Below are 20000 nucleotides of genomic sequence, written 5' to 3' on the forward strand. Positions count from 1 at the left end.
ATTTATACTATATATATACTATATATATATATATATACTATATATTTAAACTATATATATACTATGTGTATATATACTATATAGTATATATAACTATATACTATGTATATACTATATATATAAACTATATACTATTATATACTATATATAAATTATATATATGTATATACTATATACTATATATATAAACTATATATATATATATACTATATATATACTATATACTATATATATAAACTATATATATTATTTATATATATATCATATATATACTATATATCTATACATATACTATATATATATATATATATATTATATATACTATATATATATCTAATTATATATATAGTATATATATATATAACTTATATACTATATATATTATATATACTATATATATATATAGTATGTATATATATATATATACATATATAGTATATGTATATATATATATATATAGTATATATATATATATATACATATATATATATATATATATATATATATATATATAGTGTATATATATGTATAACATATAGTATATATAGGCTATAGCTAGGTAGATAGATAGATAGATATATTATATATATGTTATATATATAGTATATATATATTATATGTATAGTATATATGTATATAGTATGTATATATATATATATATATATATATATATAGTGTGTATATATATATAGTGTGCATGTATAATATATATACATATATAGTATATATGTATATATGTATATAGTGTGTATATATATAGTGTATATATATATATATTATATATATATAAATAGAGTATATAGACTCAATTCCCCGTCGCGGCGGTCGTAAAAATGCCTGCGCTCTGACTGCTTGCTCGAGCCCGAGAAAACAACATATCGCCTTGAGAAGTCAAACGCAGGTGTCGTAGGGGAAGTCACCGCCGTGGCACAAGTGTTAGTGGTTGATTAGGAAGGGCATCCAATCAGGCAAGGGTGACACTGCCATGTAGCCTCTCAATAGTGAATTGAGAGAGGCCTATGTCCTACAGTGGAATGAATGGCTGTTAAGAAAATATATGTATATAGTATATATATATATATATATATATATATATATATATATATATATACATATATATATATGCATATATATATGTTTATATATATACCATATATACTATATATATATTATATATACTATATATATACTATATGTATGTATGTGTATATGTATAAATACATATATATATACTTATATATATATATATATATATATATATATATATATACTATATGTAGTATATATACTATATATCTAGTATATATATATATATATATATATATATATATATATATATGTATGTATATGTATATATATATATATATATATATATATATATATATAATATATATGTATGTAAATATAATATTATATGCATATACATAATATATATACATATATCAATATGAATATATATATATATATGTATATGTTTATATGGATATAGATATATGAATATATATATATGTGTGTGTGTGTGTGTGTGTGTGTGTGTGTGTGTGTGTGTGTGTGTGTGTGTGTGTGTGTGTGTGTGTGTGTGTATGTATGTATGTGTATATATATATTATATATATATATATATATATATATATGCATTTGTACTCTAAACAACACCAGTGAATGCTGCCATTATCCACCCAATCTCCCCAAATTAATTGCATTGGGCTAGTATATCCAAACGCGCTGGATTTATCTTGTTGTGCTGCATCTCAGCGAGAAGTGTCCTTCAGACGAAGGATCTCATCATCTGACTTAGCATATTGTATCCTTGACATCTCCTCCTTGACCTTAATTCTGGAGTAGCTCTGCTGGGGATGTGGTGAGGGTATGTCGTTTATTTATATTTATTTATTTTATTTTTTTTGCATTTTTCTTGTCAGAGTTTCATGTAAAAATAAGAATATTTAAATTTAGGAGAAGTGCGATTTTTTTTCCGTAATAATTTTATACCAAGATATTCTGAAGAATATTTTTATGTATGTGTGAGGGTGAGTGTTACATATTTACGTATGTGCTATTTTTGTGAGTAGATATTTGATAGTATTTATGTTATGATATATGTATATATTTTGTTCTACTGTAATCTAATTAATGGCTTGTTTATATTTGTATTTGCTGTGTGAATATTTATTTGGTAATATGATATGCCTGTAGTGCGTATGTATTTATGTACACATGTAGAACATTTATGAGTAAGAATTCATAACCTGACAAAAGGTTCACTTAACAAATATATAATCGAAATGTGTAAAATGCATCTCTTTCCTTACGAAGTTATTAATTTTCATCTAAACCGCACGGCATGTGTCAATGGGAACTCTTTTATATACGATGAATGGGTTAATGGATACTTGCAAGTACTATACACACAAATACATGTGTGTGTGTGTGTGTGCCATCCGTCAGACCATTCCCTTTCTTGCAAGGAAATGCCAAACGCATGGCACGACAGGGATTAGAGTTCTGACCTTGCTTGCAGAAGGCTTGCGGTTCCCCTTTATTGTTTGGCAGGTGCTTGGCCGCGCGAGACGTGCGCATGCCTAAAGGACCTGAAAGCAGATATTGGTATTTGAAGTGAAATTACTTTATAACGTAATTTTGCAGGTATAAAGATACTGCCCTAGTGAATAATACCATTGTGGAACTCGTCATGTCTTAAGCAAAATTGGTTAGCAACATATTCAAAGATTAGGTTAGCATGCGTCCTCATATGTTTGTTAAATGCGCCAGTTTTACAGCTTAAAACTATATTCCAAAATGATCAGTGGTGTACATAAACTAGTTTTGATAACTGTGTTTGTGTCTAAACCTGGGAGGTGAATGTATAAAAATACGTGTAGAATGACGTCCAACACTCGTGATGCCGGACCAAAAGTCTCTTGGTTATTTATTTGAATGTAATGTTGATGGTGTGTCTTTTATATGATGTTCCTTATTTCATCTAAATGTATATATATATATATATATATATATATATATATATATATATGTATATGTATATATATGTATATATGTATATATATGTATATATATATATATATATATATATATATATATATATATATATATTATGTGTGTGTGTGTATCTGTGTGTGTCTATGTTTGTGTATGTGTGCAAGGAAAAGAAAATACGGAAAAATAACCCCTTCTTATAAAATCTACGGTATATTCGTGTATTTTCCTGTACCTCCCTTCGTTGTTCTACTTGCAATTTGTTCGACATGAATTCTACACAAAATTTGCCGCAATCCGACAAGAGAGTTACACCACAAAGTCATTATGAAATTCCTGTCTAGGATAGTTTCTTTGTTTCATTAGTCTATTGACATTATGATTGGTCTACGGAACCCATGTTGTCCATAGTGATTTCTGATGACATTAAAAACCAGTGTATGGACTTTTCAAGACAAGAGTTTGAGGTAGATTTTGAAATTAGAATATCTTGTTTTAGAGTAGCGTGGCGTACTTCTCTGACAGGCTTGAAATTGAACGGAAGGGACGACAACACTCAAAATCATTTGATAAGGTGATTAAAAAAATCGAAGAGCGATTGGCGAAAACGGTCAGGATATGAGACGGCTTTTGTCCAGATAGAAATTCTTCAGTCTACGTTGTAAGGTTTAGAATTAAGTGATCTAAATTCGTTACAAGGCTGCTAAACAAATTTATCTACGCTAAAACTCTTGAATGTCTTGCTTGCTTTGGTATTTGTATTTTATTTCCCCTTTTGTATAATTTTATTAAGTTTATGAAAGTGAGCCAAGATTAATCAGCGTTCGAGAACAAAATTACAATCTTAATAACATGTGTGATAATTTAAATAACAAGAACAAGAATAATGATAGTTACCCAGCAGTATCTTTGTTTCCCTTGAAATGAAGATTAAATAATTGTAGACAATCTGAGCGTGATCTTCTTGCATGCATTACTGTTAGTTTAAGAGTGGCAAATTTAGGATACAGTGCCCCGCCCATAAGTTCAACAATTAGAAATCTCCTTCGACTTTTTCGTAAAAGAAAACAATCGTGTAGAGTCAAAGGGCGGGAAACCAAACGTCACATATGTTACACATAAGGACCGCTAAGGGGATTCCGAAGTCTATCTTTCAAGCTGTCGCTGTCTCCGGGAGAGGGTTCGCTCCTCCTCGGGCGGACGGCGGAGTCGAGCCCGAACCGGACATAGTCAGGCCTTAATGGGAGCCCTCGCCACCTGGCCGATGTTTTTGCGCGAAAGGATGATCTGGCGTGGCTGAACATTCTCTCTTGATTATGGGAGGAGCGGGCAGGAACCAAGCCAGATTACTGGGGATAAACGTACATGGCGCGCGCACACACACACACACACACACACACACACACACACACACACACACACACACACACACACACACACACACACACACCAGGCGTGGAGTGAAAGAGATCATTATTTGTATGTATAAGCTTGTGTGTATGTTGTTTTTTAATCCTCATTTTTCATTTGACCAGGAAATTTGCTTATATACCAGTTTTATACTCAGTGCTAATACGTCGCCATATTTTTACTGACTACCAAGTACATGTGCCCTAGTTTTGAAAAGTAAAAAAAAAAAATAGTAATAATTTCTTTAGTAATGAAAAACTACCTAACATACATAACCACCATCATATTACGAATAGTTTATCGCACGCTTACACAAGTGTTTATTGTTTATATACTTTTTTCATCATCATCTACTTTTTTCGCAGTTTTTTAGATGGTTATTGAATATCATTCACTATATAAGCTAAGTTTACAGTTGAGGGTTATATGAAATATAACGTTTTGCAAAATATATATTATGCTTTTATTCATGTTTTTCGTGCGTAAAAAGCGAGATGTTCAGTTTCAACTGAACAATCTAATTATAAGAGTTTATTACTGTGCCACCAGTCTCGCCTTACACAGCATGTGAATTAAAGAGCAAAGTTATATAGACTCGTACACTTTCAGTATTTATTTGTCATCTTTTCATTATCATTAATAGTGAGACTGAGCACAGGTATCGGCAGTTATTATGTGATTATGTGATGTTTTGTGTGATCCTTTGTAATGCAAAACATAAACGATTATGCTATCCAACTTATTAAACTCTGCGGACGTCGAATGCCAGTATTCATCCTAGTTCGCTTTTTGCCGGCAAGCTTTACTGTTATATATATATTTTTTAGTCCATATGCTACATTGTTATTACACAGGCGTTCGATATTATGGTGTACTTTAAGTATCAGTAATCTCATTCAAAATTACACTATGAATTATTCTGGATAGGTCCTTGTGTATCACCTTTTTAAGGTTTACTTACAGTGTCTGTTACCATAGCATTAAATTTGCAGAAGTGTGTGGGGGGGGGGGGGGAGACTGTACACCCGCCAAATAGATGCTAAGATAAGAGAATGAATAAATATATTTGTAAATAGAAGCTTTTATAGGCGTGGTTATAGCTTTAAAATGCTCCTTAGATTTTTTTTTTTTCGTTCGCTTCGTTGGCCCACCCGCCTTTTTGAAAATTTATGAACATGCTTATATTACATATATATTTATATATTTATATATTTATATATATATATATAAATTGACATATAGATAGATAGGTGTAGCGAAGTGGGTGTGGGTGTTATATATACTTAGTTATCAGTGAAACAGTATGTAGTAACTAATAACTCATCTTACTCTGCATATCAATAATGGTATTGTAGGTTTAGACTGGGTGGAAGCAGAAGTTTTGTAGTTATGATATTTTTGTGATTTAAATCCTCAAATAGGAGGCTTACATTGATGGTTATAATTAGAGATGACCATGATAATATTTTCCCCACTGCGTTACATTGCCAGTAATTACCATGCTTTTCATCATGGTTCCAGTCCATAAAGGAAAACGAGAGATCAAAATGAACAAATTGCAAGTAATAAAATAATGTCAGTGCAAAGAAATGTTATGTAGATTTGTATTTTCTATTGTGGAAAAGCATAATGCTGTGCACTTCCAAAATCTGTTCCCAATAATTCTCTCGATATTTGACTTGATTATTTTCAATGTTAAAACAGGACTCATTGTATAGAATGAACCCCACCTATAATAATTTTATGTTTGTTTTTAACTATAATAATTGCATTAATGATATTCATTATAACCTACATGCACGTTTCTCATATACGTGCTGATTGTAATTCATTTAATATTCACGCTTTGGTAAGGTACCGAGTGGGAATAAATAATACTCTTCTCAAGGGTAAAGCGAACGTGGAATTACTTGCTTTTACCCGTTTACCCCTTGCAATGCCAAGAGAGAAGAGGCAAAAAATACCCTCATCCTAATCCAGGAGGGCGACAGTGAGGGAATAACATACTAGGACTGGCACCTTTCTGTTTTCAAAGTGATTATAGTAACAAAGGAATGAGCATGTGCAAAACGTTTACAACTGCATATGGCAGAGAAGAAATATATAAATTGAGTGCGACTTGTATGTTTGGGTAAGCAAATATGAACATGATGGTTGTGCCGTAGCTGCAGCTGTTTATTATCATCATAATTTTAATAAATCAAACTTGATCATATATGATAATTCGATTTACTATTCAGTTGCCAGAATTGGTGTATAACCTATTTTACCGTTCTAGAAGTTAATAATAACTTTTCCTTTCCCGTTGATTATAACTTTTGTCTCTCCCCCTATCTTTGCCTATCAAATGCTACCGAAAGTGGTTTCGTAAATGTTTTTTCCGCTAACAAAGGTTTCCACATTCCTCATTTTCTTTTATTGCTATTAATAGTGATACTGATATTATTATTGACATTATGACTCATGTATTGAAATACTAATAGTAATAAGGATAAAAATGAATCTTTCAGAAAAGCAAGAAAAATGGTAAATTGATTCCTTGGTGACTAAGCACTTGTGGTGCCATCTCTGTGCAAAACAATAATAAACTAAAATCACAGTGGAGATGTCATGGCCATCTCAGCACATTGGGTTATAATCTCACAGCCAAGCATGCAAAGATCCCATAATCTACAATACAGACGACAATTGAAACAAATTTTCATCCAAAGAGAGAATGCATTTGTGTGTATATGTGTGTAAATATACAGTAGCTACGGAATGTTGGTTGGTCATTTCTGCAGTCCTAATATAATTCAGCTGCAACTTTTGATATAAATGATGATAAGATCCCGATGCAAGCACCTTGATGTGATGGTTGTCAGTGACACGCAGCTCATTAGAAATCCAAAGGAACGGCTCTGGGAGTGTCTGATTTCGGACTCGGATACACCCCCTGGCACCCAGAAGACTACCTACGAAAGTTCCAACACTACATCTGGTTTGCCTGAATATTTCGTACTGTCGGAATCGTGATGTTTGAATATATTTGTGCGAACACTATCACGAAGCATTGGAAATGGGGAGTATTTTGCAAAGTGGACCTCTGAGTGATCTGAAACTAGTGATCTCGATTTAAGTGCATTCTGGTTTTGTTTTTGAACTGTTCTTGTTACTTCATGGTAATTCGTTATTTTGTATTTTTATTTGTTTTCCAGAAATCGGAAGTAGCCTTTGTATGATAACTTGACTTTTTGCTTACACTTGACTAATTAGAATGAGAAAAAAAATTGATTTCTTGTTTTGTTTCTGACATTTTGTCATAATGCCTACCCAAATTCCGATGATTGAAATTAACTTACTGCTCCTCCTTTTTTGCTTATACTTTGTTTATTGTCGTGACTACAAATGGATTAGGTACACACGCGGACTTTGTAATCGCTAGGTCAAACGTTCGCAGTTGGCCTGGCCCTTTCCCATTGCTGGGGTTCCAATAAGGGTGGAGAGAGTGGCCGCCCTGCCACATCGTTCCGCGGCCAACAGTGCATGTACTTTCGAAGGAAAATTGGACGTACTTTTTACATCTGAGCCTTGATAGAATTTCAAAGTAAGGTAAATGCGGTATTAGGAGAGTAGCACCTATTAAGAATAGAAAAAAAAAACGACAGTTCAAAAGTACATTCTAACAATATTCACTATTAAGATTATCATGATTTTATTCCGGAGGACACACGCAAACTCACACACACGCCCATGCATGTACACATTCAGATACATTATTTTCGATTCGGGTTGCACATAGTGCGTACACACACACACACACACACACACACACACACACACACACACACACACACACACACACACACACACACACACACACACACACACACACACACTTCAGTGACTAACATCAGTGCCTCACCTCAGACTAGGCAAATTAGCTAGTCATGGAACGCAAAATTTTACCATATATTAACGTCTATGTTTATGTACTTAAACATAGTACTTCAACTTACTGATAAGCAAATAAAAATGAAAATAAAGGAGGAGTATGCGTTAATATTGATTAAATGTAATATAAAATACGAAGTAAATATTTTGCCAAGCTGCTTTACAAAAAAAATCAAGTTGGAATTTGAATAGGATTAAAAAGCAAAATTAGAAAAAAACATGGTCTGCCTTTTTTTATAACACCGTAAGCTTAATTAAACGAAGTGAATAACTCATTGCCAGTGTAGTTTCAATAAGAAGCATTGGTGTAATTGCAAGTGTTGTAGATCCGGATTCGGTTCAGTTCAGTTTCATCCCATGAATGTTAATTGATTTTTGTTATATTCCCCCATCATTTCGCATATATTTTGCAGTAATCCAAGAAAAAATATAGTTTAGTTATATTGTATAATCGGAGATGTGAATGCTATATTTGGTATTTTTACAATTTGCTAAATGCAAACATTGTATATGTTATACCAGTGGTTCCCAACCTTTTTTCTTCTGTGGCCACCGACCAATATGTAATAATCTCCATGGCCCCGATCAGTGTTTGTCATCCCCGATTCAGTTATTACTTCTGAATTGTGTAATAGTGTCAATACATATAGGAAAAGAACTTTATGAAAGATTCTAATTTATTGATATGTGAAAGATAATTACATGTAGGTCTGTAGGCGAGATACAAGTCAGATTAATTCGACGTTATAATTTTCACGATACTCCATTGCCACCCAGAAAGTACCTCATGACCCTCCTGTTGGGAACCCCTACCGTTATACTTTTCAGAAAGACAGAGTGGGTGTCGGAGTTAGGTACCTGTGTAATGTGTCGGAACGTATTAAGAGATATGTGTGCAATATGTGTATTAAAAAGGGATTCTTTGCTCAATGATCCAATTACTCTGGTATTATCATCGTCGGACTGATATGAAAGTATTGAGTCATCGTGCAGAATAGTTAGGGAAACATGCGCTATTATGTGGGAACACAATTCTAGGAGGGAAACTAATTAATTCTAAAAAGAATATTACATATTTATCTGTTATACACACATCTTATAAAGAAACAGATAAAATACAGAGTAGAGATAACTGTGTGACACATTTGATAGAGGTTTATACAAGTGTGTGTATAACGTAACATGTTTGGATAGGGTATGTGAAAGCTGTAGATTAGGGGGCACAACGAATCGTGCGACAAACTATCGGATCACGAGTTTGAGCACCAAATATCCAGCTCTCGAACATTGTTAGTTATAGTATCATTGTTGTTCTAGGTGATCCCATATCTGTTAGCGAGGTCGAGAATAAAAGAAAATCAATCCGAACAAGGCACGTGAAATTAGACGGATATTCGGTGCTCTGGCAGGCCCTCGGTTATTATTCCTTATCATGCCTTATCATGGTAATTACCCGATTTCATGGACTTAATTAAAAAGATGTTTACCCTAAATAGTAAATAACAGTGAGATTCGCGAAAAGTGGTTTCGTTTGGGCATTATGTATACGTGACCCGTCCTGTGTCAGTTATATGGAGGTGTCTCAACTGGTTCATTATCACCTGAAAACTTATCGTGGTGGCCGGATTACCAGCGGGCTTAATCTAGTGTTTCTAAGCTTTATGATTTATTTTTAGGTTCCCGACTAAGCAAATGTTTTAAAACCTCTAGAGAACAAACAGATGTAAAAGAGAAGCGAGGGTGTATTGAACACATTTTGTTTGCATCTGTTTTGCAATTTAGCCAAAAGTCAAAGAGTTGAATTATTTGAGACATTAGTTTAATTTACCTAAGCCTATACAGAGTTCCAAGGAACGTATTATCTAAGGTACTATGCAGCTCTGGTTGTGGTGCTGTGATGTTTTCACTTACAGCATAATTTGCTGTCTTGGTTACACTGCGAGTGAGATAGGCTTGTTACCTCCATGCTTTCTATGTCAGATTTGCAAATGGTCACATAATGTTAATTAAGAGAAGAGTAAGAATAGATGGTTTTCTATCGTGGTTGCATATCCTAGTGCTAATGGATAATACCGTGATTTTAGCAAATCATTGTTTTTATCAAGAGCTTCCTACTACTTACTACTGTGCTGAATATGATATGAAAGTAAACAGAAGTAAATCCAAATTCTTTATATTGAATGCACGCGATGACAATCCGGTGTGTAAGCGACCTGATTGTGGAATGCTGTTACCAATACAAAAACCTATGTTTACCCTTTACAGCTCATGATTTAGTAAAAATAACACATATCCTTTCGTACTTTTCCTTCATAAACAAAAATAATTATATTTACATGAATGTGTGTATGTATATATATATATATTTTTTTTTACACGTTTTAGTTGTTTCATTAATATCTTCAATATATTCTCGTGAGTAGTTCAGTGTAGACCTAATACACATGATTCAGTTATATGACTGGGATGTCAAAGGAAGGATGGGTGTGGAAAAGAACACCTGTAGTGATGTATGTTACATTGAAGGATACTTCACGTCATTTAATTTCGGGTATATCATAGACAACATACAGTTTTTTAGTAATGTATGGAATGGTAGGTCTGATGATCCTCTTTTGTGGGTCATTAACAAAGTGACTGATGCTAACACGGTGACATCTAGACTTGTTTGAAAATATATAACTAATGAGTTACACAGACTAAACTATTCTTCACACGATTTCATGTTAGCGGCTACAAGTTGGCATATGAGAGTGGAATGCAGAACAAACGGATAGGCCGCTTGTCATTGGATGAGCGATTTTGTGGTTGTGGAAGTGTTCAGGCAGAGGGGCTTGTTTTGAGGCACTGTCCCACTGCACAGCATGTGAGACATGCATACGGTTTTAACACCTCATAATATATATTTTCGGGTCAGTTTACTGGGATCATCCATAACATTTTAGATACTTATGCCACTTAAATGTCAGTACCCCACCTCTCTCTCTCTCTCTCTCTCTCTATATATATATATATATATATATATGCATATATATACATATATGTATACACATGCATACTGTGTATGTGTATATTTATGTGTATATATGTGTATATATATATTGTGTATATATATGTATAATGTATATTTATACATACATATACAGATATATATATATATTATATACAAACATATATACAGTATGTATATATACATATCTATAAATATATTATATATATGTATATAAATACATATATATAAATATACAGATATAGATATATACATGCATATATATAAATATATATACACACATGCATATATATATATATACATGTGTAAATATATACATATATACATATATGTACGTATACGTATACACGCACACACACACACACACACACACACGCCACACACACACACACACACACACACACACACACACACACACACACACACACATATATATTACATACATATACACACATACACACACACATACATACATACATACATACATACATACATACATACATACATACATACATACATACATACATACATACATACATAACACAAACATGCACGCCCGCACACAACATATATATAGATATAGATATTTACGTAAGAAAATAATACATATTACAAAATATACATCTGAACAACATTTATAGAAGAAAGAAATAGAGTTAATCAGTAGTTCGTGAAATTGAACGTTACGTTTCGAGCTCGTCCATTTCTTCGTCTCGCAAATAACCGAAATGGGTCGTTTGATTCATATCGGTTCTTCATACTGTGACTGTTTCTTTTTTTTCTCTTTGTTTACACTTTACACACACATATACCGATTTGCTACCTTTTTACTTGCAAAATATCATGTAGTCTTCATGAACTAAAGTCACCTATTATTTCCGTATGTTATGTGCATGTTATTTACGAAAAATATTTTTTGTTGTTGCTTTTCTTGGATTGTTTTTGCTTGTCCTACGTTAAATACACGATGAAATTATTCGCTGAATCAGAGAAGGTGGCTATAGTTCCCGAAACAAATTGTTTCAGTAAAGACAGAACTGAAATGAAATAAGATTTCAAAATACAGTTGTAACATGTTATATTTTATCTGACGAAAAGAAGGATTGATAGGTAAATATATGAGTTGACTGCTTGAATTATTCCAAATGTAGTAAAGCATGAAGTTGCCTCCGTAAGTAATCAGTATACGTTTTCAATCGTGAGAAAAATGGGCCTATTTTCTCTTATGAAGTTAGTGAATGTATGGAAAGAAACTTTCGTAACAAATATGAGTTGATCATTTACGTTAGCTTACCTATAGTGAAGCAACGAGATTGTGTCAACAAATAATCAATCTACGTCTTGCAAATAGAGTAAAGGGTTGTGGTACTTTTCAGCATTGACAAGAATGTTTGGTATGAAATGCCCGAACCAAAGACATGTCATGAATAAAAGATTTATATTTTCTTGCTAAACAACATTTGCAATGTGAAAATCATGATCTTAACCCTTTGAATGTCAAAAACAGTTGACGATGGTTTAAGTTTTTTTTTTTTTTCTATTACACTTTTTCAGAAATAAATTAAAAGTTGAGGTAATTAACTGAAACAAAAAGTTTTTTTTTCATGAAATATTCCTAATATGTTCAAATTGAATTGCTAAAATTCAATTAACTTTTTCTGCACTTTTTGGCAGCATTGATGCATAATGGATCCTTACACATTGTACACATCCACTTGGTTCTATGTGTCCTTTTGTGCTGTATACAGCGATTGTAAAATCTAAAAGTGGATCCACATTCTGGCATATGCTGTACTTGGTCTACCCGAATTTCCTTGGGGATTTTTTCTTTACACTTTAGGCGCTTATCCATTAGAGGACTTTCACTTCAACTCTTTTTCATTCCGTTTGCTCAAACCAACTTAAGTCTTCCTCTGAAAGCCTTGAGCATAATGATTTATTTTGGATGTAAATACTTGCTTATTAAGAATGTGTTATATTTCACGTCTTCAATATATACGATGACTAAATACACTTATTACATTTTTCCACATTGTGAATTTACACGAATACAGTGAAAATGTTTTTCTGCCAGAGACTCAAATAGCCAAATTGAAGTCATGATTTTATGTTACATATGTTTCAAACAGCTAGTGGTCAGTGATACTGACCACCATAGTTTTACTATTTATGTCTAGGTAATATCTAGCAATAGCTTTGGTAATTTTTAAGTCACTTTGCTGTATTAGTGTAAAAATACATGGGCCAAGTGTTTACATGTAAGAACGTTTAGTAACTCGTAAAAACAAGATAAATATGAGACACCTATCTTGAATGATTTCTCCCCATATAGAATCGGCTGTGAAATGACAACAATGACGAATATGTAGCAAAATTTCACACACAGAAAATGGGAAATTAGAAGGCAAACTCATAGAAACTTGCTGACTGATGCTGCTGACCGAATGTAGCTGTTGGCTTTAAAGGGTTAAAATTCTTCCCCCCTATCTCTGAGAGACACTAGAATACAATAATGTTATCATGAAATAACCGTGGACGATGAATTACACGAAAGCCCACCTAGAGTTGGTTATCACAAAGCTTTTATTTCTTTATTTTTCATTATCAAAGCTTTTTTTCGCACCAGTCAAGATCTCTTCCAAATGAATTATGACTGGCTGGAGCGGACTGCCGTTCTTACAGTGTCTGTAGGCCCTGAAAGAAAACCCAAAAATGAATAAAAGTTGAAATTTGCCCAATACAGCGAACACGAGTAACTGAGATGGCACAGACCTTTCTTCAACCAGTATGGAGTGTGATGATCATGTGATTCTTTAACCTTTATATGTATATGATTATCATGTCTATATTTATTTTTTTATTGTAGAGAAACATTTGAGTCATTATTGTGTAAGTACTGGTACTCAGATTTGTGATAAGGATCCTCTTCATGTTACTGTGAGATCCTAAATAGGTTACATGACTTCCAGTACATATTCAACAGATTAGTATCCAGGACAAGTAACTAATTTTAATTTTTCTTTTCACAGCCGTTTGCGTGAGAAATTGCGGCAGAGGCGGAAGATGCGTGAGGCCCAACTTGTGTATGTGCATCGGCGGTATCATATCGCCTGTCTGTGGTATGAGAGGAAATGGTTTCGGCGGTGGCGGTGTTCTTGGCGGAGGAGGCACTGCAGGTGTTAATGGTATCATAGGCGGAGGAGGCACCGCAGGTGGTGGTGGCATCATTGGTGGAGGAGGCACCACAGGAGGAGGTGGCATTATTGGCGGAGGAGGCACTACAGGAGGAGGTGGTATTATTGGCGGAGGAGGCACCACAGGAGGGGGTGGTATCATTGGCGGAGGCGGCACCACAGGAGGAGGTGGTATTATTGGCGGAGGAGGCAGCACAGGAGGTGGTATTAATGGCGGAGGAGGCACCACCGGAGGAGGTGGTATCACAGGAGGTGGTGGTATCACAGGAGGAGGTGGCATCACCGGCGGTGGAGGAAGAGGTAAGATTCATCCTCATAATTACTGTTACTCTTACAGGTCAGTTGATAGGTAAGTCTAGTGCTAATAAAACCTTTTTTCGTCGACATTGTTTGCCTTGGAATATGCAACCTCTGATTAGTCAGTCACCCATACGTTATCAGTCTACCGCAAGGTAGCTCGGGCGCTTGGCTAGCGGGGATTCTTTTGTAATGATAATTGGGAGTGCGTTGTGTGTGTGAAAAGTAACCCTTGCATCAATCCGCATGCGTAGAACATACTAACCAAATGCGAAATCCCTAGTTAGCGAGTACATTTTTGATAAATACACTATGTAGTGCAGATGAAAGGTTTTAATAGGTATAAGAACATTTATGGTGTCTTATAATACCATACTCATATGCAAATACTGTATTGGTATGCTATAATGATTCGTAAATAATTGATAAATTCAAGACTTTTCGAGTTGGATACATCGCTTCCGAAGCTATGCAGTCAGTTTAAACTTGACATGATATTATAAAATTTTTATCAGCTCTTCATATGTGGAGTCTAAAATCTATTATTTTTTTTTTTTTTTTTTTTTTTTTTGTTATGACAATCACTTTACATGATTGTTCCAAAAATACGCTGCTTCTGAGATTTATAAATTCCCAATACAGGGCATGCAAACCGTTTCAACTGCAAACAACATCGGGTGTAAACGAAAGTTTCGATTCTGATGCCTGAGATTGGTTGATCATTCATACGTTGATATTTTACAAATAGACAGTAAGATGCGTTCTAGGGGTGAGTAAAAACAACTTCGTGGGTGTGAAAAAGGGACCCTCATATCACTGCGTCAAACATGCTGCTTGATGCCGAATTCATGTCAAATAAATAACTGAAAAGCTTGGCTTACTCTAGGAGCATAGAAAATGTTTTTTACTGAATATTGTTTTACAAGGTATGTTCACTCGTAAATAATTTATAATCTCTTTAGGTAGTAAATACTGCGTTGAAAATAATAGTCAGTTTATTCGTAGTTATTTTGTCATTTACTAAAGCGTGCTTGTGACATTAAAATTGCCATTGCTAATAATCAGTTCTAATATTCTAAAAGAGTCTAATGTTGTTATTGTGAGGTAAATAGAGGGAAATGGACGGGTCCAGAAAGATTTGTCTCGTGCGAATGCCTCGCCTCCCCAGAGACGAAATTGCTGCAGACGAAGATGGAAGGAACATCAGAAAATACGGATTAAAAGTAACAATATTTAATATGATCAAGAAATATGCAGTTAATAAGAAATGTATGCAGGCATTGCAACCAAAATTACATTTAAATAATAATGGATACAGTAATATTATCTCTTGACTTTAAATATGGGTGTCGATGTGAAGAAAAGGAAGTCATATCAAGCCTTTGAGCCTTGAATTTTGGTTCAGTTATGTCATACCTTGAATAGGAGAACGATAATAGGTGCTCTTGGTGGCTAGCTTCAAGAGGCTCCGTATGAGCTTTTCTTGCAGGGCTTCTTACTAACCAGAGACGGTAATTTTCAAATTCCAGCAACGCGTGTAGTAAAATAATAGAAAAGGTTTTTTTATTGTATGAATTATCAAACTGTGACAAGGGAGTATAATACTTGTATTTAAGATGTATCAGATTTAGCTGATGGTGTATATGTAAGCGTCATAACTAGTAGCGAAAATTCGTATACTTCGGTTAAAGCATCTTTATACGAAGTTGTGGTACTTGTGTAGTATATAAATTGCCTTTTCCGATTGTATATCCCTCTCAGCAAGGCCTGTAATATTAACCTTGCCTTTCAGGGACATAACCCATAACGATAATGTTTTGAATAAGTACACTCCATGATGCATCAAAAATATGTTATACAAGAACAGCATCTAGAATTACATGAGTTGCATTGCGAATTACCTTTCTGATATAAGAATATTTCCTCAGCATGCTATATTTATTTGAAAATAATAAATAAGCTCGTTACTTTTGGGTAATAAACACTGCGTGCGAATCAATGCTTCTGGAAGCAAGCATTTGTTTCTGCTACATTCCTGTAATGCGTGAAGCAGATATGTGTGTGTGTGTGTGTGTGTGTGTGTGTGTGTGTGTGTGTGTGTGTGTGTGTGTGTGTGTGTGTGTGTGTGTGTGTGTGTGTGTGTGTGTGTGTGGCGCGCGCGCGCGCGCCACAAATGGCATAGCTTTCCTTTCCCTTCAGACAGACACTCATGGTTCAAAACCACATTCATGAATATGTTAATACACTGTCATTCTGTAATCATAAATTCGGTTAAATTACTACCTTTCCGTATTTATGCTTCTATCTTTATTGCTTTATATATTCTTACTGATAATTCGTAGTCCCATGAAAGTTCTAAAATCTTCATTTGTACTGGGAACTGATTAATCTCTGGGGCAGTGAAACATTCGCATGACGGTTCATTGTAGATGCGCCCGTACGTTGTCACAAGAATAAAGCAAGAATAAATGGCCGATTTTTCAATGCCAAGACCATTGCTCAGAAAATGTAAAAATATAAATATATGAATATATAAACTGCATTCATTCCACCGCTGTTCTGATTCCCCAATAAGTCACGATTTTAAATAATTATGAATAAGACATTATGTGACACAAAGTTCTTAACACTACTACTGCAAACTAAGTTTCTCCTTTCCGCTGTAAAGTGTACTTATTCAAAATGTACTCACAATCCACGTATTCGGCAGTGACAGTAAATACGACGCTTGCGCATAGACAATAGGGTTGTTTACGTCCACAACAAACAACCACTATCATACAATTTTCACAGTATCCCAGCAGTAAAACGCTTTTGTTGTTTCTTTGAAAAATAACACCGTAGGTGTGTGGCTGACTAATTATATATGAAAAATCCCAATAGTATCGTCAAATAATATACACTTCTTTTTTTTTAAGGGAAATACGAATTGGCTGTTTCAATACGATTTCATTAAATTTTAACTGGTGGCTAGACTTTTTTTAATCTTGATATCGTGACTTATCAATAAAAGATAGTTGTAGGAATGCGCAACATTCACAGTAAACAGCATGCAAAAGGGAGAATTTCCTCGTCTTGTCCCCTTCTCTTCATTTTCAAAGGCAAACTGAGCCAGGGCGTACATAATGATATAAAAGTGGCAGGTTATAATGATCATCGTGTGTGTGTGTGTGTGTGTGTGTGTGTGTGTGTGTGTGTGTGTGTGTGTGTGTGTGTGTGTGTGTGTGTGTGTGTGTGTGTGTGTGTGTGTACACACACACACACACACACACACACACACACATACTCACACACACACACATACTCACACACACACACATACCCACACACACACACACACACACACACACACACACACACACACACACACACACACACACACACACACACACACACATACTCACACACACATACTCGCACACACACATACTCGCACACACACACATACTCGCACACACACACATACTCACACACACACACATACACACACACATACTCACACACACACACACATGTGTGTGTGTGTGTATATTTGTATTTGTATATGTATTTATATGTATATATATGTATATGTATATAAATGTGTATATATATGTGTATATATGTATAGATATGTATATGTGTATATATATATATGTATATATTTTTATATACATATGTATATGTGTATATATATGTATATATACCATTATATATATATATGTATATATATGCATATATATATCATTATATATATATGTATATATATCATTATATATATGTATATATATATATATATATATATATAGTATAAGTATAAGTATAAGTATAGTATAAGTAGGCCATGTCTGTCTTTTAGATTACTGCTTACTGGTTCATTAAAATCACTGTGAAAGGCAATTGTTCATAGCACTATTTTGCTCCTTTTGATTATTATGTATTTTTTTCTCTCTCTTATAAGCTACATACAAATAGAGGACAATTTAATGGAAAAGCCAATTTACTGGTAACAGGTTCAGAATATGAGTGTTATTAATACATATTTTATGTTAACATTAATATTTTAAAAAATTGAAATCAGTTACTACCAAAGATGTAATTTTCTAAATTTTGCTGGAAATTATATTGTGAAAACTCTAATGACAGGACGAGTGTGTAAGTGTGCTAAGTTAAAAAACTGTAGCTGTGGAAAAGTAAAAAAGAGTCTTGAACTATAGAAAAAAAAAATTATCATATCAAGTTAAAATTGTGAATTAGGAAAGTTGTTAGCAACTATAGGATCTGTTGCAGGAGGTTTAGGATGCCAGACAAGATGCCTCAATGGAGGTACTTGCCAGGGGACCCGGTGTGTATGTCGGCCAGGCTTCACTGGTGACAATTGTGCTCAGCGTGAGTACTACCTGTACCATTGCTAGTGCATTCACATATGCTACTATTATAGTTAAAACACTACTATTCTGATAATTACATGTCTTTGATTCTGTCCACTTTGGTTCTCTGCTTTCTGTTGACGTCTGTGTTATTTTGTTGTAGTGTATTATTTCTCAATACTGCAGCATTAACCCAGCTCAGGTCTAAAAGATTCTTATTAGTGTACATCTGTCTTGACTGTGACTTAAATGTCTTTAACTGCAACCATTTTATACATTTATAATTTTGAGACTGGTCTCTCTTAGTTTAGTGGCAACAGATAAAAAGCAGGCTAGAATAAATATGGGAGACTAACCTAGTAGTGCTTTACATTTGCTGTAGCAATCTTCCAATTTTCTGTTGCAAATATATTAAGATTTAAAACCAAGATGTTGCTGGTGTTCCATAGCTATTAGTAAAGCCTTGAACTGGGCTAATCATTTGAAGTCTTTAAGTGTATTGTGTTAACAGAAGCTAAGCCTTCTCACAGAACTATAAGAACCACAATGAAATCCAATGGTTAATGTTGAAGTACTGCACTTTCTCTATCTTTCATATTTTTTTATCTTATTCATTGTGTTATTGAGATTGTGATTGATGATTGCAGTTGCTTCTATTTAGCTGTATAAGAACCTCACTGATTGGTACCATAGACATAGTCTGATGTGTATAGTGTCATATTAAAAAGTTCATTTAATAATTCATGTAAATTTCTTGTACAGAAAGCAATTTCCATAGCTAAAGAAACTAGCTGACAAAAGTTTCTTTGTAAA

At 33.9% G+C, this 20000-nt stretch overlaps 1 protein-coding gene across 1 annotated transcript in view; it reads left to right on the forward strand.

Moving 5' to 3' along the window:
• Positions 1 to 20000, forward strand: part of LOC125027592 (fibrillin-2-like) — a 135123-nt gene that overhangs the window by 56408 nt on the left and 58715 nt on the right. Inside the window, exon 3 of the mRNA XM_047616704.1 lies at positions 14377 to 14841. Coding sequence (XP_047472660.1) covers positions 14377 to 14841 — 465 coding nt within the window. The remainder of the gene's footprint in view (positions 1 to 14376; positions 14842 to 20000) is intronic.

The sequence above is a fragment of the Penaeus chinensis genome, chromosome 7 (assembly GCF_019202785.1).
Source record: "Penaeus chinensis breed Huanghai No. 1 chromosome 7, ASM1920278v2, whole genome shotgun sequence".
NCBI classification, from domain to species: Eukaryota; Metazoa; Arthropoda; class Malacostraca; order Decapoda; family Penaeidae; genus Penaeus; species Penaeus chinensis.